At 55.1% G+C, this 21,376-nt stretch overlaps 1 protein-coding gene across 1 annotated transcript in view; it reads left to right on the forward strand.

Moving 5' to 3' along the window:
- The window catches only part of LOC306770482 (double-stranded RNA-specific editase B2-like), a gene marked incomplete at both ends in the record, with an annotated part of 389,789 nt that overhangs the window by 364,251 nt on the left and 4,162 nt on the right, over positions 1-21,376 (forward strand). The window contains one exon of the mRNA XM_079259335.1: positions 18,205-18,386. Coding sequence (XP_079115461.1) covers positions 18,205-18,386 — 182 coding nt within the window. The remainder of the gene's footprint in view (positions 1-18,204; positions 18,387-21,376) is intronic.

The raw sequence follows: 21,376 nt of genomic DNA on the forward strand, positions 1-21,376 counted from the left end.
GAACTGGTCCCGACACGAACTGGTCCCAGCACGAACTGGTCCCGGCACGAATTGGTCCCAGCACGAACTGGTCCCGACACGAACTGGTCCCAACACGAACTGGTCCCAGCACGAACTGGTCCAAGCACGAACTGGTCCCAACACGAACTGGTCCCAGCACGAACTGGTCCCAACACGAACTGGTCCCAACACGAATTGGTCCCAGCACGAACTGGTCCCAGGACAAACTGGTCCCAGCACGAACTGGTCCCGACATGAACTGGTCCCAACACGAACTGCTTCCAACACGAACTAGGACAAACTGGTCCCAACACGAACTGGTCCCAGCACGAACTGGTCCCTGCACGAACTGGTCCCAACATGAACTGGTCCCAACACGAACTGGTCCCAGCACGAACTGGTCCCAGCACGAACTGGTCCCGACATGAACTGGTCCCAGCACGAACTGGTCCCAGCACGAACTGGTCCCGACATGAACTGGTCCCAACACGAACTGGTCCCAGCACGAACTGGTCCCGACATGAACTGGTCCCAACACGAATTGGTCCCAGCACGAACTGGTCCCAGCACTAACTGGTCCCAGCACGAACTGGTCCCAGCACGAACTGGTCCCGACATGAACTGGTCCCAGCACGAACTGGTCCCAGCACGAACTGGTCCCGACATGAACTGGTCCCAGCACGAACTGGTCCCAGCACGAACTGGTCCCAACATGAACTGGTCCCAACACGAACTGGTCCCAACACGAACTGGTCCCAGCACGAACTGGTCCCAGCACGAACTGGTCCCAACACGAACTGGTCCCAACATGAATTGGTCCCAGCACGAACTGGTCCCAGGACGAACTGGTCCCAGGACGAACTGGTCCCAGCACGAACTGGTCCCGACATGAACTGGTCCCAACACGAACTGCTTCCAACATGAACTGGTCCCAACACGAACTGGTCCCGACATGAACTGGTCCCGGCACGAACTGGTCCCGACATGAACTGGTCCCAACACGAATTGGTCCCAGCACGAACTGGTCCCAGCACTAACTGGTCCCAGCACGAACTGGTCCCAGCACGAACTGGTCCCGACATGAACTGGTCCCAGCACGAACTGGTCCCAGCACGAACTGGTCCCGACATGAACTGGTCCCAGCACGAACTGGTCCCAGCACGAACTGGTCCCAGCACGAACTGGTCCCAACATGAACTGGTCCCAGCACGAACTGGTCCCAGCACGAACTGGTCCCAGCACGAACTGGTCCCAGCACGAACTGGTCCCGACATGAACTGGTCCCAACACGAATTGGTCCCAGCACGAACTGGTCCCAACACGAACTGGTCCCAGCACGAACTGGTCCCAGCACGAACTGGTCCCAGCACGAACTGGTCCCAGCACGAACTGGTCCCGGCACGAACTGGTCCCGGCACGAACTGGTCCCAACACGAACTGGTCCCAGCACGAACTGGTCCCGGCACGAACTGGTCCCGGCACGAACTGGTCCCGGCACGAACTGGTCCCGACACGAACTGGTCCCGGCACGAACTGGTCCCGACACGAACTGGTCCCAACACGAACTGGTCCCAGCACGAACTGGTCCAAGCACGAACTGGTCCCAACACGAACTGGTCCCAGCACGAACTGGTCCCAGCACGAACTGGTCCCAACACGAACTGGTCCCAACACGAATTGGTCCCAGCACGAACTGGTCCCAGGACGAACTGGTCCCAGCACGAACTGGTCCCAGCACGAACTGGTCCCGACATGAACTGGTCCCAACACGAACTGCTTCCAACATGAACTGGTCCCAGCACGAACTGGTCCCAACACGAACTGGTCCCAACACGAATTGGTCCCAGCACGAACTGGTCCCAGGACGAACTGGTCCCGGCACGAACTGGTCCCAGCACGAACTGGTCCCAGCACGAACTGGTCCCAGCACGAACTGGTCCCGACATGAACTGGTCCCAACACGAACTGGTCCCAGCACGAACTGGTCCCAACATGAACTGGTCCCAACACGAACTGGTCCCGACACGAACTGGTCCCAGCACGAACTGGTCCCGGCACGAACTGGTCCCGACACGAACTGGTCCCGAGACGAACTGGTCCCGACACGAACTGGTCCCGGCACGAACTGGTCCCGGCACGAACTGGTCCCGACACGAACTGGTCCCGACACGAACTGGTCCCAACACGAACTGGTCCCAGCACGAACTGGTCCAAGCACGAACTGGTCCAAGCACGAACTGGTCCCAACACGAACTGGTCCCAGCACGAACTGGTCCCAGCACGAACTGGTCCCAGCACGAACTGGTCCCAACACACACTGGTCCCAGCACGAAATGGTCCCAGCACGAACTGGTCCCAGCACGAACTGGTCCCAGCACGAACTGGTCCCTGCACGAACTGGTCCCGACAAGAACTGGTCCCGACACGAACTGGTCCCCACACGAATTGGTCCCTTCATGAACTGGTCCCAACACGAATTGGTCCCAGCACGAACTGGTCCCAGCACGAACTGGTCCCAGCACGAACTGGTCCCAACATGAACTGGTCCCGACACGAACTGGTCCCGACACGAACTGGTCCCAGCACGAACTGGTCCCGGCACGAACTGGTCCCGACACGAACTGGTCCCAAAACGAACTGGTCCCAGCACGAACTGGTCCCAACACGAACTGGTCCCAACACGAACTGGTCCCTGCACGAACTGGTCCCAGCACGAACTGGTCCCGACATGAACTGGTCCCAGCACGAACTGGTCCCAGCACGAACTGGTCCCGACATGAACTAGTCCCGACACGAATTGGTCCCAGCACGAACTGGTCCCAACACGAACTGGTCCCAGCACGAACTGGTCCCAGCACGAACTGGTCCCAGCACGAACTGGTCCCGGCACGAACTGGTCCCGGCACGAACTGGTCCCAACACGAACTGGTCCCAGCACGAACTGGTCCCGGCACGAACTGGTCCCAGCACGAACTGGTCCCGACACGAACTGGTCCCAACACGAACTGGTCCCAGCACGAACTGGTCCAAGCACGAACTGGTCCCAACACGAACTGGTCCCAGCACGAACTGGTCCCAGCACGAACTGGTCCCAACACGAACTGGTCCCAACACGAATTGGTCCCAGCACGAACTGGTCCCAGGACGAACTGGTCCCAGCACGAACTGGTCCCAGCACGAACTGGTCCCGACATGAACTGGTCCCAACACGAACTGCTTCCAACATGAACTGGTCCCAGCACGAACTGGTCCCAACACGAACTGGTCCCAACACGAATTGGTCCCAGCACGAACTGGTCCCAGGACGAACTGGTCCCGGCACGAACTGGTCCCAGCACGAACTGGTCCCAGCACGAACTGGTCCCAGCACGAACTGGTCCCGACATGAACTGGTCCCAACACGAACTGGTCCCAGCACGAACTGGTCCCAACATGAACTGGTCCCAACACGAACTGGTCCCGACACGAACTGGTCCCGGCACGAACTGGTCCCGGCACGAACTGGTCCCGACACGAACTGGTCCCGAGACGAACTGGTCCCGACACGAACTGGTCCCGGCACGAACTGGTCCCGGCACGAACTGGTCCCGACACGAACTGGTCCCGACACGAACTGGTCCCAACACGAACTGGTCCCAGCACGAACTGGTCCAAGCACGAACTGGTCCAAGCACGAACTGGTCCCAACACGAACTGGTCCCAGCACGAACTGGTCCCAGCACGAACTGGTCCCAACACACACTGGTCCCAGCACGAAATGGTCCCAGCACGAACTGGTCCCTGCACGAACTGGTCCCTGCACGAACTGGTCCCGACAAGAACTGGTCCCGACACGAACTGGTCCCCACACGAATTGGTCCCTTCATGAACTGGTCCCAACACGAATTGGTCCCAGCACGAACTGGTCCCAGCACGAACTGGTCCCAGCACGAACTGGTCCCAACATGAACTGGTCCCGACACGAACTGGTCCCGACACGAACTGGTCCCAGCACGAACTGGTCCCGGCACGAACTGGTCCCGACACGAACTGGTCCCAAAACGAACTGGTCCCAGCACGAACTGGTCCCAACACGAACTGGTCCCAACACGAACTGGTCCCAGCACGAACTGGTCCCAGCACGAACTGGTCCCGACATGAACTGGTCCCAGCACGAACTGGTCCCAGCACGAACTGGTCCCGACATGAACTAGTCCCGACACGAATTGGTCCCAGCACGAACTGGTCCCAGCACTAACTGGTCCCAGCACGAACTGGTCCCAGCACGAACTGGTCCCGACATGAACTGGTCCCAGCACGAACTGGTCCCAGCACGAACTGGTCCCGACATGAACTGGTCCCAGCACGAACTGGTCCCAGCACGAACTGGTCCCAACACGAACTGGTCCCAGCACGAACTGGTCCCGACATGAACTGGTCCCAACACGAATTGGTCCCAGCACGAACTGGTCCCAGCACTAACTGGTCCCAGCACGAACTGGTCCCAGCACGAACTGGTCCCGACATGAACTGGTCCCAGCACGAACTGGTCCCAGCACGAACTGGTCCCGACATGAACTGGTCCCAGCACGAACTGGTCCCAGCACGAACTGGTCCCAACATGAACTGGTCCCAACACGAACTGGTCCCAACACGAACTGGTCCCAGCACGAACTGGTCCCAGCACGAACTGGTCCCAACACGAACTGGTCCCAACATGAATTGGTCCCAGCACGAACTGGTCCCAGGACGAACTGGTCCCAGGACGAACTGGTCCCAGCACGAACTGGTCCCGACATGAACTGGTCCCAACACGAACTGCTTCCAACATGAACTGGTCCCAACACGAACTGGTCCCAGCACGAACTGGTCCCGACATGAACTGGTCCCGGCACGAACTGGTCCCAGCACGAACTGGTCCCGGCACGAACTGGTCCCGACATGAACTGGTCCCAACACGAATTGGTCCCAGCACGAACTGGTCCCAGCACTAACTGGTCCCAGCACGAACTGGTCCCAGCACGAACTGGTCCCGACATGAACTGGTCCCAGCACGAACTGGTCCCAGCACGAACTGGTCCCGACATGAACTGGTCCCAGCACGAACTGGTCCCAGCACGAACTGGTCCCAGCACGAACTGGTCCCAACATGAACTGGTCCCAGCACGAACTGGTCCCTGCACGAACTGGTCCCTGCACGAACTGGTCCCGACATGAACTGGTCCCAGCACGAACTGGTCCCGACATGAACTGGTCCCAGCACGAACTGGTCCCGACACGAACTGGTCCCAACACGAACTGGTCCCAGCAGGAACTGGTCCCAACACAAACTGGTCCCGACATGAACTGGTCCCAGCACGAACTGGTCCCGACACGAACTGGTCCCAACACGAACTGGTCCCAGCACGAACTGGTCCCAACACGAACTGGTCCCAGCACGAACTGGTCCCAACACGAATTGGTCCCAACATGAACTGGTCCCAACACGAACTGGTCCCAACACGAACTGGTCCCGGCACGAACTTGTCCCGACCTGAACTGGTCCCAGCACGAATTGGTCCCAGCACGAACTGGTCCCGACATGAACTGGTCCCGGCACGAATTGGTCCCGGCACGAACTGGTCCCGACACGAACTGGTCCCAACACGAACTGGTCCCAGCACGAACTGGTCCAAGCACGAACTGGTCCCAACACGAACTGGTCCCAGCACGAACTGGTCCCAACACGAACTGGTCCCAACACGAATTGGTCCCAGCACGAACTGGTCCCAGGACAAACTGGTCCCAGCACGAACTGGTCCCGACATGAACTGGTCCCAACACGAACTGCTTCCAACACGAACTAGGACAAACTGGTCCCAACACGAACTGGTCCCAGCACGAACTGGTCCCTGCACGAACTGGTCCCAACATGAACTGGTCCCAACACGAACTGGTCCCAGCACGAACTGGTCCCAGCACGAACTGGTCCCGACATGAACTGGTCCCAGCACGAACTGGTCCCAGCACGAACTGGTCCCGACATGAACTGGTCCCGACACGAATTGGTCCCAGCACGAACTGGTCCCAGCACTAACTGGTCCCAGCACGAACTGGTCCCAGCACGAACTGGTCCCGACATGAACTGGTCCCAGCACGAACTGGTCCCAGCACGAACTGGTCCCGACATGAACTGGTCCCAGCACGAACTGGTCCCAGCACGAACTGGTCCCAACACGAACTGGTCCCAGCACGAACTGGTCCCGACATGAACTGGTCCCAACACGAATTGGTCCCAGCACGAACTGGTCCCAGCACTAACTGGTCCCAGCACGAACTGGTCCCAGCACGAACTGGTACCGACATGAACTGGTCCCAGCACGAACTGGTCCCAGCACGAACTGGTCCCGACATGAACTGGTCCCAGCACGAACTGGTCCCAGCACGAACTGGTCCCGACATGAACTGGTCCCAGCACGAACTGGTCCCAGCACGAACTGGTCCCAACATGAACTGGTCCCAACACGAACTGGTCCCAACACGAACTGGTCCCAGCACGAACTGGTCCCAGCACGAACTGGTCCCAGCACGAACTGGTCCCAACACGAACTGGTCCCAGCACGAACTGGTCCCAGCACGAACTGGTCCCAGCACGAACTGGTCCCGACACGAACTGGTCCCGGCACGAACTGGTCCCGGCACGAACTGGTCCCAACACGAACTGGTCCCAGCACGAACTGGTCCCGGCACGAACTGGTCCCAGCACGAACTGGTCCCGACACGAACTGGTCCCAACACGAACTGGTCCCAGCACGAACTGGTCCAAGCACGAACTGGTCCCAACACGAACTGGTCCCAGCACGAACTGGTCCCAGCACGAACTGGTCCCAGCACGAACTGGTCCCGACACGAACTGGTCCCAGCACAAACTGGTCCCGACACGAACTGGTCCCAGCACGAACTGGTCCCAGCACGAACTGGTCCCAACACGAACTGGTCCCAGCACGAACTGGTCCCAGCACGAACTGGTCCCAACACAAACTGGTCCCAGCACGAACTGGTCCCAGCACGAACTGGTCCCAGCACGAACTGGTCCCAGCACGAACTGGTCCCAACACAAACTGGTCCCAGCACGAACTGGTCCCAGCACGAACTGGTCCCAGCACGAACTGGTCCCAACACGAACTGGTCCCAACACGAATTGGTCCCAGCACGAACTGGTCCCAGCACGAACTGGTCCCAACACGAACTGGTCCCAGCACGAACTGGTCCCAACACGAACTGGTCCCAGCACGAACTGGTCCCGGCACGAATTGGTCCCAGCACGAACTGGTTCCAACACGAACTGGTCCCAGCACGAACTGGTCCCGGCACGAATTGGTCCCAGCACGAATTGGTCCCATCACGAACTGGTCCCGACACGAACTGGTCCCAGCACGAACTGGTCCCAGCACGAACTGGTCCCAACACGAACTGGTCCCGGCACGAACTGGTCCCGGCACGAACTGGTCCCGGCACGAACTGGTCCCGGCACGAACTGGTCCCGGCACGAATTGGTCCCAGCACGAACTGGTCCCGGCACGAACTGGTCCCGGCACGAACTTGTCCCAGCACGAACTGGTCCCAGCACGAACTGGTCCCAGCACGAACTGGTCCCGACACGAACTGGTCCCGACACGAACTGGTCCCGCCACGAACTGGTCCCGACACGAACTGGTCCCGGCACGAACTGGTCCCAGCACGAACTGGTCCCAGCACGAACTGGTCCCAGCACGAACTGGTCCCGACACGAACTGGTCCCAACACGAACTGGTCCCAGCACGAACTGGTCCAAGCACGAACTGGTCCCAGCACGAACTGGTCCCAGCACGAACTGGTCCCAGCACGAACTGGTCCCGGCACGAACTGGTCCCAGCACGAACTGGTCCCAGCACGAACTGGTCCCAGCACGAACTGGTCCCGACACGAACTGGTCCCAACACGAACTGGTCCCGACATGAACTGGTCCCAACACGAACTGGTCCCAGCACGAACTGGTCCCAGCACGAACTGGTCCCAGCACGAACTGGTCCCAACACACACTGGTCCCAGCACGAAATGGTCCCAGCACGAACTGGTCCCAGCACGAACTGGTCCCTGCACGAACTGGTCCCGTCAAGAACTGGTCCCGACACGAACTGGTCCCCACACGAATTGGTCCCGACATGAACTGGTCCCAACACGAATTGGTCCCAGCACGAACTGGTCCCAGCACGAACTGGTCCCAGCACGAACTGGTCCCAACATGAACTGGTCCCGACACGAACTGGTCCCGACACGAAATGGTCCCAACACGAACTGGTCCCGGCACGAACTGGTCCCAGCACGAACTGGTCCCAACACAAACTGGTCCCAGCACGAACTGGTCCCAGCACGAACTGGTCCCAGCACGAACTGGTCCCAACACGAACTGGTCCCAGCACGAACTGGTCCCAGCACGAACTGGTCCCAGCACGAAATGGTCCCAGCACGAACTGGTCCCAACACGAACTGGTCCCAACACGAACTGGTCCCAGCACGAACTGGTCCCAGCACGAACTGGTCCCAACACAAACTGGTCCCAGCACGAACTGGTCCCAGCACGAACTGGTCCCAACACGAACTGGTCCCAGCACGAACTGGTCCCAACACACACTGGTCCCAGCACGAACTGGTCCCAGCACGAACTGGTCCCAGCACGAACTGGTCCCAACACGAACTGGTCCCAACACACACTGGTCCCAGCACGAAATGGTCCCAGCACGAACTGGTCCCAGCACGAACTGGTCCCAGCACGAACTGGTCCCAGCACGAACTGGTCCCGACATGAACTGGACCTAACACGAATTGGTCCCAGCACGAACTGGTCCCAGCACCAACTGGTCCCAGCACGAATTGGTCCCAGCACGAACTGGTCCCAGCACGAACTGGTCCCGGCACGAATTGGTCCCAGCACGAACTGGTCCCAGCACGAACTGGTCCCGGCACGAATTGGTCCCAGCACGAACTGGTCCCAGCACGAACTGGTCCCAGCACGAACTGGTCCTGACATGAACTGGTCCCAACACGAACTGGTCCCAGCACGAACTGGTCCCAACACGAACTGGTCCCGACACGAACTGGTCCCAGCACGAACTGGTCCCGGCACGAACTGGTCCCGACACGAACTGGTCCCGACACGAACTGGTCCCGACACGAACTGGTCCCGGCACGAACTGGTCCCGGCACGAACTAGTCCCGACACGAACTGGTTCCGACACGAACTGGTCCCAGCACGAACTGGTCCCAGCACGAACTGGCCCCAACACGAACTGGTCCCGACACGAATTGGTCCCAGCACGAATTGGTCCCATCACGAACTGGCCCCAACACGAACTGGTCCCGACACGAACTGGTCCCAGCACGAACTGGTCCCGACACGAACTGGTCCCGACACGAACTGGTCCCAGCACGAACTGGTCCCAACACGAACTGGTCCCAGCACGAACTGGTCCCGGCACGAATTGGTCCCAGCACGAATTGGTCCCATCACGAACTGGTCCCGACACGAACTGGTCCCAGCACGAACTGGTCCCAGCACGAACTGGTCCAAACACGAACTGGTCCCAGCACGAACTGGTCCCGGCACGAACTGGTCCCGGCACGAACTGGTCCCGGCACGAATTGGTCCCAGCACGAACTGGTCCCGGCACGAACTGGTCCCGGCACGAATTGGTCCCAGCACGAACTGGTCCCGACATGAACTGGTCCCAACACGAACTGGTCCCAACACAAACTGCTCCCGACATGAACTGGTCCCAACACGAACTGGTCCCAGCACGAACTGCTCCCAACATGAACTGGTCCCGACACGAACTGGTCCCGACACGAACTGGTCCCAGCACGAACTGGTCCCAGCACGAACTGGTCCCACCACGAACTGGTCCCGACACGAACTGGTCCCGACACGAACTGGTCCCGACACTAACTGGTCCCGACACGAACTGGTCCCGGCACGAATTGGTCCCAGCACGAACTGGTCCCGACACGAACTGGTCCCAACACGAACTGGTCCCAGCACGAACTGGTCCAAGCACGAACTGGTCCCAACACGAACTGGTCCCAACACGAACTGGTCCCAGCACGAACTGGTCCCAGCACGAACTGGTCCCATCACGAACTGGTCCCAACACTAATTGGTCCCAGCACGAACTGGTCCCAGCACGAACTGGTCCCATCACGAACTGGTCCCAACACTAATTGGTCCCAGCACGAACTGGTCCCAGCACGAACTGGTCCCGACATGAACTGGTCCCAACACGAACTGCTTCCAACATGAACTGGTCCCAACACGAACTGGTCCCAGCACGAACTGGTCCCAACACGAACTGGCTCCAACACGAACTGGTCCCAACACGAACTGGTCCCAGCACGAACTGGTCCCTGCACGAACTGGTCCCGACATGAACTGGTCCCAGCACGAACTGGTCCCGACACGAACTGGTCCCAGCACGAACTGGTCCCGACACGAACTGGTCCCAGCACGAACTGGTCCCGACACGAACTGGTCCCAACACGAACTGGTCCCAGCACGAACTGGTCCCAGCACGAACTGGTCCCAACACAAACTGGTCCCAGCACGAACTGGTCCCAGCACGAACTGGTCCCAGCACGAACTGGTCCCAACACAAACTGGTCCCAGCACGAACTGGTCCCAGCACGAACTGGTCCCAGCACGAACTGGTCCCAACACACACTGGTCCCAGCACGAACTGGTCCCAGCACGAACTGGTCCCAGCACGAACTGGTCCCAACACGAACTGGTCCCGACACGAACTGGTCCCGACACGAACTGGTCCCGACACGAACTGGTCCCGGCACGAACTGGTCCCGGCACGAACTAGTCCCGACACGAACTGGTTCCGACACGAACTGGTCCCAGCACGAACTGGTCCCAGCACGAACTGGCCCCAACACGAACTGGTCCCGACACGAACTGGTCCCGACACGAACTGGTCCCAGCACGAACTGGTCCCGACACGAACTGGTCCCGACACGAACTGGTCCCGACACGAACTGGTCCCGACACGAACTGGTCCCGACACGAACTGGTCCCAACACGAACTGGTCCCGACACGAACTGGTCCCAGCACGAACTGGTCCCGACACGAACTGGTCCCGACACGAACTGGTCCCGACACGAACTGGTCCCGACACGAACTGGTCCCGACACGAACTGGTCCCAGCACGAACTGGTCCCGACACGAACTGGTCCCGACACGAACTGGTCCCAGCACGAACTGGTCCCAACACGAACTGGTCCCAGCACGAACTGGTCCCGGCACGAATTGGTCCCAGCACGAATTGGTCCCATCACGAACTGGTCCCGACACGAACTGGTCCCAGCACGAACTGGTCCCAGCACGAACTGGTCCCAACACGAACTGGTCCCAGCACGAACTGGTCCCGGCACGAACTGGTCCCGGCACGAACTGGTCCCGGCACGAATTGGTCCCAGCACGAACTGGTCCCGGCACGAACTGGTCCCGGCACGAATTGGTCCCAGCACGAACTTGTCCCAGCACGAACTGGTCCCAGCACGAACTGGTCCCGACATGAACTGGTCCCAACACGAACTGGTCCCAACACAAACTGCTCCCGACATGAACTGGTCCCAACACGAACTGGTCCCAGCACGAACTGCTCCCAACATGAACTGGTCCCGACACGAACTGGTCCCGACACGAACTGGTCCCAGCACGAACTGGTCCCAGCACGAACTGGTCCCAGCACGAACTGGTCCCACCACGAACTGGTCCCGACACGAACTGGTCCCGACACGAACTGGTCCCGACACGAACTGGTCCCGACACGAACTGGTCCCGGCTCGAATTGGTCCCAGCACGAACTGGTCCCGACACGAACTGGTCCCAACACGAACTGGTCCCAGCACGAACTGGTCCAAGCACGAACTGGTCCCAACACGAACTGGTCCCAACACGAACTGGTCCCAGCACGAACTGGTCCCAGCACGAACTGGTCCCATCACGAACTGGTCCCAACACTAATTGGTCCCAGCACGAACTGGTCCCAGCACGAACTGGTCCCATCACGAACTGGTCCCAACACTAATTGGTCCCAGCACGAACTGGTCCCAGCACGAACTGGTCCCGACATGAACTGGTCCCAACACGAACTGCTTCCAACACGAACTGGTCCCAACACGAACTGGTCCCAGCACGAACTGGTCCCAACACGAACTGGTCCCAACACGAACTGGTCCCAACACGAACTGGTCCCAGCACGAACTGGTCCCAACACGAACTGGTCCCGACATGAACTGGTCCCAGCACGAACTGGTCCCGACACGAACTGGTCCCAGCACGAACTGGTCCCGACACGAACTGGTCCCAGCACGAACTGGTCCCGACACGAACTGGTCCCAACACGAACTGGTCCCAGCACGAACTGGTCCCAGCACGAACTGGTCCCAACACAAACTGGTCCCAGCACGAACTGGTCCCAGCACGAACTGGTCCCAGCACGAACTGGTCCCAACACACACTGGTCCCAGCACGAACTGGTCCCAGCACGAACTGGTCCCAGCACGAACTGGTCCCAACACGAACTGGTCCCGGCACGAACTGGTCCCAACACGAACTGGTCCCAGCACGAACTGGTCCCAGCACGAACTGGTCCCAGGACGAACTGGTCCCAGCACGAACTGGTCCCAGCACGAACTGGTCCCGGCACGAACTGGTCCCGGCACGAACTGGTCCCAGCACGAACTGGTCCCAGGACGAACTGGTCCCAGCACGAACTGGTCCCAACACGAACTGGTCCCGACACGAACTGGTCCCGACACGAACTGGTCCCAGCACGAACTGGTCCCAGCACGAACTGGTCCCAGCACGAACTGGTCCCAACACGAACTGGTCCCCACACGAACTGGTCCCGACACGAACTGGTCCCGACACGAACTGGTCCCAGCACGAACTGGTCCCAGCACGAACTGGTCCCAGCACGAACTGGTCCCGACACGAACTGGTCCCAACATGAACTGGTCCCAGCACGAACTGGTCCCGACACGAACTGGTCCCGACACGAACTGGTCCCGACACGAACTGGTCCCGGCACGAACTGGTCCCGGCACGAACTGGTCCCAGCACAAACTGGTCCCAGCACGAACTGGTCCCAGCACGAACTGGTCCCAGCACAAACCAGTCCCAGCACGAACCGGTCCCAGCACGAACCGGTCCCAGCACAAACTGGTCCCAGCACAAACTGGTCCCAGCACGAACTGGTCCCAACACGAACTGGTCCCAACACGATCTGGTCCCGACACGAACTGGTCCCGACACGAACTGGTCCCAACACGATCTGGTCCCAACACGAACTGGTCCCGACATGAACTGGTCCCGACATGAACTGGTCCCAGCACGAACTGGTCCCGACATGAACTGGTCCCAGCACGAACCGGTCCCGACGAGGTGATCTGGTCTGCAGGTGATCTGGTCTGGAGGTGATCTGGTCTGCAGGTGATCTGGTCTGCAGGTGATCTGGTCTGCAGGTGATCTGGTCTGGAGGTGATCTGGTCTGGAGGTGATCTGGTCTGCAGGTGATCTGGTCTGGAGGTGATCTGGTCTGGTCTGCAGGTGATCTGGTCTGGTCTGCAGGTGATCTGGTCTGCAGGTGATCTGGTCTGGAGGTGATCTGGTCTGCAGGTGATCTGGTCTGGAGGTGATCTGGTCTGGAGGTGATCTGGTCTGCAGGTGATCTGGTCTGGAGGTGATCTGGTCTGGAGGTGATCTGGTCTGCAGGTGATCTGGTCTGCAGGTGATCATGTCTGCAGGTGATCATGTCTGCAGGTGATCTGGTCTGCAGGTGATCTGGTCTGCAGGTGATCTGGTCTGCAGGTGATCTGGGGCCTCATTTATCAAACTGTGCGTAGCAACGATGACTCCAGGCGGTGTACGTACAGAAACCAGGAAATGCGGTGCAAGAAAACTTCCCGATGTACAAAGCAGCACGTCCCACGTCTGTTTCCTTCATAAATCAGGATCAACAGGAAGTTTAACACGGTGAGGAAACATCTGGCCACGCCCACATGTTGGCCATAAAAGGTCAGGCCGACGCCCTGATAAATATTAATCCATCTCATTTCCATGACGGTTCTGCAGGAAAAAAGAGGAATTTTGTGGAAAATGAGTAAGAAATTCTAACAGATGAAGCTGTAAAATGTAAAAGTATTTTATCTGGTGGAGACGGGATGGACATCAGCACCAGCAGAAAGACAGAGGAGGTCAGCAGGGGACAGATGCTGTCAGGGTTCAGTTTACATTTCATTTGGAACAAATGGCTCAGATTTCTTTTTCTTTCCTGCCTTTGGTGTCGCCGTTTCCTGTTTCTCCACATGTTGTCGTACGCCGGGGTCAGAGTTGGCGTGGAGGTCGGGACGTTTTACCGCCAAGTCCTGCTTTTAGAAACCCCAGAAGTGGACTGGGACTGGTCTACGCCGGGTTTTGTGCAACAGCTTCATAAATGAGGCCCCTGGTCTGGAGGTGATCTGGTCTGGATCTAAGGACCTTTAGTCTTTGCAACGTTCAGCATCATCATGCCTCCAGGAGGCAACATGAACCACTTTATCTCTGAGATGGATATGTTACTCTCTGACACACCTGATGATGTCACACCGCTGGTTGTCATGGAGACCTAAATATTCACACTGGTAAAACTCAGACTGACGACTTCATGAACCTCATCACCTCCTTCAGTCTCAGACCGGTCCAGACTCCTCCAACACACAAAGCTGGCAGCACTATGGATCTGGTCCTGACCAGGAACTGGTCCACAGCTGATCTGCCAGTCCCCCCCTGCACCTGTCAGACCACCTCCTGGTCACATTCTCAGCCCTCCTTCCTCATGACACTCCGGAGGCTCCAAAGCTGGTTTCCTAGCACAGAAAGCTGGGATGTGTCACCCCTACACAGCTGTGTGAGCAGGTTTCCTCTAGCGTCCCTTCCCACTCAGACTCCTCCTTCCTGTCTGTTAATGAGGCTCCAGAAACACTCTGCTTCTCTCTGGCCTCCTCTCTGGACAAACTCTGTCCTCTGCTGTCTGAAGCAGCCAGACTAAACCCTCCCAGTCCATGGCTCACTGAGACGTCACAGAGCAGGTCTCAGGCCAGCAGAAAGAAAAGAAGTCCCTGACTTGTCAGAGTCCCAGCAGAACCTCTCAGTCTTCACATCCAGCCTGACGGCTGCCAACATAGACTTCTATCAGAAGCAGATCCACAATGCTCCCAACACACGGCAGCTGTTCATGGCCTTCAACTGTCTTCTTTCTCCAGCAGCTGCTCAGCCTCCCGCCACGCTGACTGCAGACATGTTGGCTTCCTGTTTTACTGAAAAGGTTGCTACCATCAGGAATCACTTCTCTGAGCCTGACCAGCTCAGTCCACCACATCCAGCTAGTGGTGCCTCACTTTGCTCTTTCTGCCCTCTGAATGAGGACCAAGTCTCTAAACTTCTAGTCAACTCTAAAGCCACTAGCTGTCCTCTGGATCCGGTCCCTACCGACATCCTGCAGAGCATTTTACCTCCAATCAATCTGCAGTGACCCATATTATCATCTCCTCTCTGGAATCCGCTGTCTTTCCCTCTGTCTTGGAATTGAGAGAAACCGCTCCTTTTAGCATTAGTGTATCGCCCACCTGGACCTTACTCCGAGTTTCTGACCCAATTCTCTGATCTCTTGTCTGAGTTAGTGCTGACTACTGATAAGGTCATTGTACTAGGTGATTTTAATATTCATGTTGACCATGAAAAAGATAGTTTAAACATTTCCTTTAGCTCTATTCTGAACTTCTGGGCTGCACAGTGGCACAGTGGTTAGCACCGTGGCCCCACAGCAAGAAGGTCACTGATTCAATCCTTGGCTGGGGAGAGGTTTGGTCAGTGACCTTTCTGTGTGGAGTTTGCATGTTTTCCCCGTGTATGCGTGGGTTCTCTCCAGGTACTCCAGCTTCCTCCCACTGTCCAAAGACATGCATGTTAGGTTGATTGGTTACTCTAAATTTCCCATAGGAGTGAGTGTGAGCATTAGTGGTTGTTCGTCTCTGTGTGGTCCTGCGATGGACTGGCGAGCTGTCCAGGGTGTACCCTGCCTGTCACCCAAAGCCAGCTGGGATAGGCTCCAGCTTTAAACAAAAACAACCCTGGGTTTCTTTTCAGCACTGTAGCTAGGCTTACTAGGAGCCGGAGCGCTGTGGAGCCATGTATTCCTTTCTCACTTAGCTGTGATGATTTCATGTATTTTTTCAGGAATAAAATTGACACTATTAGAGATCAAATTCACAATATTCTTCCTTCTACCTATAATGTTGAGCCTGTTGTGGTCTCCGAAGCATCCTTAGAACCAGGATCTGACTTGTGTCTAAATAGTTTCTGTCCTGTCCAACCCTCTGAATTAACTAAAATAATAGCTTCATCTAAACCATCCACCTGTATCTTAGACCCTCTCCCAACGAGCCTCTTTTAAGTGTCATGATGGATGACCAGCTGACCTTTAAGGTCCATGTTGCCTCGGTTGCCCGTACCTGCCGAAATGCTCTCTACAACAGCAAGAGAATCAGACATACCTGACAGAACACACGACTCAGCTTCTGGTTCAGGCTCTGGTCATCTCACGCATCGATTACTGCAGTTCCCTACTGGCAGGTGTGCCTGCATGCTGGTTAAACCTCTGCAGATGATCCAGAACCAGCAGCACGTCTGGTTTTCTACCAACCCAAACTGGTTCATGTCACTCCGCTGCTAATCGCTCTTCACTGGCTTCCGGTCGCAGCACGCAACAAATTTAAAGCTCTGCTTCTGGTTTACAAAACAATAACTCAAACGTCTCCCGTCTACCTTCACTCCCTAATCCAGACCTACACTCCCTCTCCACAGCTACGTTCCACCAGTGAAAGACGCCTCGTGTTACCACCACAACGTGGGACTAAATCACCAGCCAGACTCTTTTCCTCTGTTGTTCCACGATGGTGGAATGATCTCCCAAACTCTGTCCGCTCTGCAGAGTCCCTGTCTACTTTTAAGACCCAGCTGAAGACTCAGCTCTTCAAGGAGAACTTCAACACTTAGTTTAGCTGTATTTGTTGGAAAGTTGGAGAACTTAGCCCAGTTCTTTGCAACAAACTTCATGGTATTAATTCTTTGTATTATAATATAGGTGATATTATGGGATGGGAAGGGAGTTAACAAACAACAAAAAGTCTGAAGCTTCATGTAAGGACCTGCATCCAACTGGACAGTCCACCATCACCTTCCTACCATGTCCTCTACTGTCTGATTTCCTGCTTGTGTTGTTCTCACTCTGATGTAAGTCGCTTTGGATAAAAGTGTCTAAATGACTGTAGAATAGAATAGAATAGAACAGAATAGAATAGAATAGAATAGAATAGAATAGAATAGAATAGAATAGAACAGAATAGAATAGAATAGAATCATCATCTTTATGTCTTGGTGAGCGTTGGGGGACCGTTGTGTTTCTCTGTGCTGCTGGAACGATGATGATGAGGCTTTTATGCAGATGAACCGTTAGCGGAGCAGCTTCCGCTGCCCTCGGACAGATGGCTGTCTTTTCTTGCATGAGATTAAAAGATGCTTCTGGACTAAATGAATATTTCAGCCCAAACAGAGTTTTGTTGCTCCGCCTCTCACTTTAACAGCCAATCACAGCCCTGGCTGCTTGGGAAACAGAAGAAGCTGTAATGGGTGATTACGAAGCTGACGAGGGAAGACGGGGAACACAAGCAGCCGCCATAATTACACCTCTGATAAAAACACATTGATTAACAAAATGGGATGAGCAGGGTCATGTGGAGGTTCTGGTTGTGGGTCCTCTTCCTCCATGGAGACAGCAATGAAAATAAACATGGTAATTAGCATTTTCTCGCCTCTCATTAGCATATCTGATGAAATGGAGGTGGAGCTTTACCAGTAGGTGTCACATGACTGCCTGGTCTGCCGGGATTGGTTCATTTATTCATCATGCCTCACATCAAGGGGATGCTCATGTTGCCTCCACCTACCTGTTTGTATCATCTGTCAGTCCCCCAAGGACACTTCAAGGCATTTGGTTCCTGAGGTCCGGTTCTGGGTCTGGTTCTGGTTCCGGGTGCTGGCAGTCACATCAGTTGTCCGACTGAATAATGTTCTCTCATCAGTCTTCCCTCCTTCTCTCCTCCAGATGGAACGTCCTGGGCCTCCAGGGGGCGTTGCTGAGCCACTTCATGGCCCCGGTGTACCTGCACAGTGTGACAGTGGGCAGTCTACGCCATCCAAGTCATCTGGGCCGGGTCTTGAACCAGCGGCAGGAGTGTCTGGGTCCGCTGCCTGGAGTGTACCGACGGAACCAGCCCCTGCTGAGTGGTATGTCTGCAGAACCGCAGCCCAGTTCAAACATTGATCAGTACCAGAATGTTTCAGAACCAGATGGAGTCCAAATGTCCAGGAAGACATGGCTGGTGCATGCAGCACCCAGACCGGAACCAGACCGGTTTTCTAGACTGGATGGAAATCAGGGTCAACCTTGGGTTTTTACTTCTTACTAAGGTAAATCACCATGGTTACTGCTGTAAATCTCCATGGTTACTGCAGTAAATCACCATGGTTACTGCTGTAAATCTCCATGGTTACTGCAGTAAATCACCATGGTTACTGCAGTAAATCTCCATGGTTACTGCAGTAAATCACCATGGTTACTGCCTTAGATCACCATGGTTACTGCCTTAGATCACCATGGCTACTGCTGTACATCACCATGGTTACTGCAATAAATCTCCATGGTTACTGCAGTAAATCACCATGGTTACTGCTGTAAATCTCCATGGTTACTGCAGTAAATCACCATGGTTACTGCTGTAAATCTCCATGGTTACTGCAGTAAATCACCATGGTTACTGCTGTAAATCTCCATGGTTACTGCAGTAAATCACCATGGTTACTGCTGTAAATCTCCATGGTTACTGCAGTAAATCTCCATGGTTACTGCAGTAAATCACCATGGTTACTGCTGTAAATCTCCATGGTTACTGCAGTAAATCACCATGGTTACTGCTGTAAATCTCCATGGTTACTGCAGTAAATCTCCATGGTTACTGCAGTAAATCACCATGGTTACTGCCTTAGATCACCATGGTTACTGCCTTAGATCACCATGGCTACTGCTGTACATCACCATGGTTACTGCAGTAAATCTCCATGGTTACTGCAGTAAATCACCATGGTTACTGCAGTAAATCTCCATGGTTACTGCAGTAAATCACCATGGTTACTGCTGTACATCACCATGGTTACTGCAGTAAATCACCATGGTTACTGCTGTACATCACCATGGTTACTGCTGTACATCACCATGGTTACTGCTGTACATCACCATGGTTACTAAAGCTGAACCGATAACCTGCACCAGAACATGTTCTGGATCAGGATCGACCAGTATAAAAGCACCACCTTCTGACCAATCAGATCTCTTGGAAAATGGCCGCTGGTTATAAGGACGTCCTCTCCACGTTGGTGGTGGATGGTGGGAGGAGCTTAGGTGCATTTCTTCCTGGTTGTTGCTATGGAAACAGTGTTGCTTTTGCCCGAGAGGACGTGTTTAGTACCTGTTTCCATGTGAGCGCTCTCAGCCAGATGGAAAAGCTTGAGGAACTTTTTCCAGGAGTTCTGATCACATTTCAGGATGTCTGGCTGAGTTAACCAGGTGATCCTGCTTCCTGGTTCAGGACTCTGGTCTGTCTGCATGTACATGATGTGTTTCTGTTCATCATGTGACCAGAACAGCAGCAGAGGAAGAAATAGAGCTTGGTGATGTAAACGAACATGGCCGTGTGCGAGATCTAGAGCAAGGTTTTGTATCTCGTCCCGATCGGTTCTGTCTTGGTCCCAACATGTCTTCCACCACACGGAATGTTGTTGTTTTAGTTGAAAATAAGATTTACTGGGTAAAACAGGCGTATGGTAAAGTTCAAGTTGACGTACGTGTGATGGAACTGACGTTGCTCTTCTTGCACGCCGTCTAACATGGCAGCTTCAGGTGTGGTTGGAAACCATCATCCGTCCAGAAAGTAATTCAGGATTACCAAACTGGCTTCATTAAACTGTTCAAACTCCTCAGATTGTGTTTTCCAAACTGTTCTGATCTTTTAATTCATTTCTAATCATCCTGAATCACTTCTGTTTGTTTTTCCTCGATAAAACCTTGCCTGTAGCTGCGAGACCAGCGGCTCCTTGTGAACTATATTATGTCTATTTTAAGAGATTACTTTTGAGAAACACGTCAGCTTCAGACTAAATTCATCACACACACACACACACACACACACACACACACACACACACACACACCACCCCATTATACCTAGCAGACAGATTCCAGCTCAGAGTTGTTTGGTTCGTCCGCCTCCAGGGCTTTGCTGTTTGTGGTAGAGATGAACGCTGGCAGAAGATCTGAATGACTCTCAGCTTGTAGGAACATCCGCAGCCGTCACTTCAGATCTGGGTCAGTCAGAGAGTCTGAGCGACAGCCGAGCTCAGAGACACCGATCCCAGTGGGTTCACTCGCCAGAACAAAGAGTCGACGATGTAACATCACGCTGTAGATAAAAACCAGAAGCCTTCAACATGTCTGCTTCACACGTTTTCCCCTGAAAACCGTCAAACCCGAAAAGTCTGCATGGCGGCGAAGCTCCTCTTGCTGTTAAACCCATTTCTGTGTTTCATAAAGGTTCCTTCCAGATGTTCTGGCCTCTTGTTGGACATGTTAAAGGTGTTTTCTGGTTGTTTCTCAACATTTTTAAATGTTTTCTGTTTTCTTTATCTTTTCTGGGTTTTTTCGAGTATTTATGGATGTTTACTGGTTGTTTTCTGTTTTTATTTGAGTCTGTTCTGGTTGTTTTTTTTATGTTTTCTGACTGTGTTCTGGATGTTTTCAGATTGTTTTCTGGGTATTTCTGACTGTTTTCAGGGTGTTTTCTGCATGTTTTCTGAGCGTTTTCTGTGTTTTTATTTCAAAGTTTTCTGGATATTTTCTGGGTGAATTCTGGGTTTTTTGTGTGTTTTGTGTTTCTGAATGTTTTTTAGATACTTTATATCTTTTTATAGGTTTTTTTGAGTGATTTTTTATTTTTTCTGGATGTTTTCTAGGTTTATTCTTGCTGTCACCAGTGTGTTCTGATTTGAGGTGTTTGAAACTGCACCACTTTGAGTAGCAGCACTTTATTGAAGGGATGAGGGTCAAAGAGGAGAGGGAAATGGACACAGTGGAGCTGGCCCTCCACCAAATCAATGTAATCACACCTCTTATCAGACAGCCATTCAGTCTGAAGGGAGACCTGGACAGGGAGGGGAGGGCTGCA

The sequence above is a fragment of the Telmatherina bonti genome (genome assembly GCF_933228915.1).
Source record: "Telmatherina bonti genome assembly, chromosome: 20".
Taxonomy (NCBI): Eukaryota; Metazoa; Chordata; class Actinopteri; order Atheriniformes; family Telmatherinidae; genus Telmatherina; species Telmatherina bonti.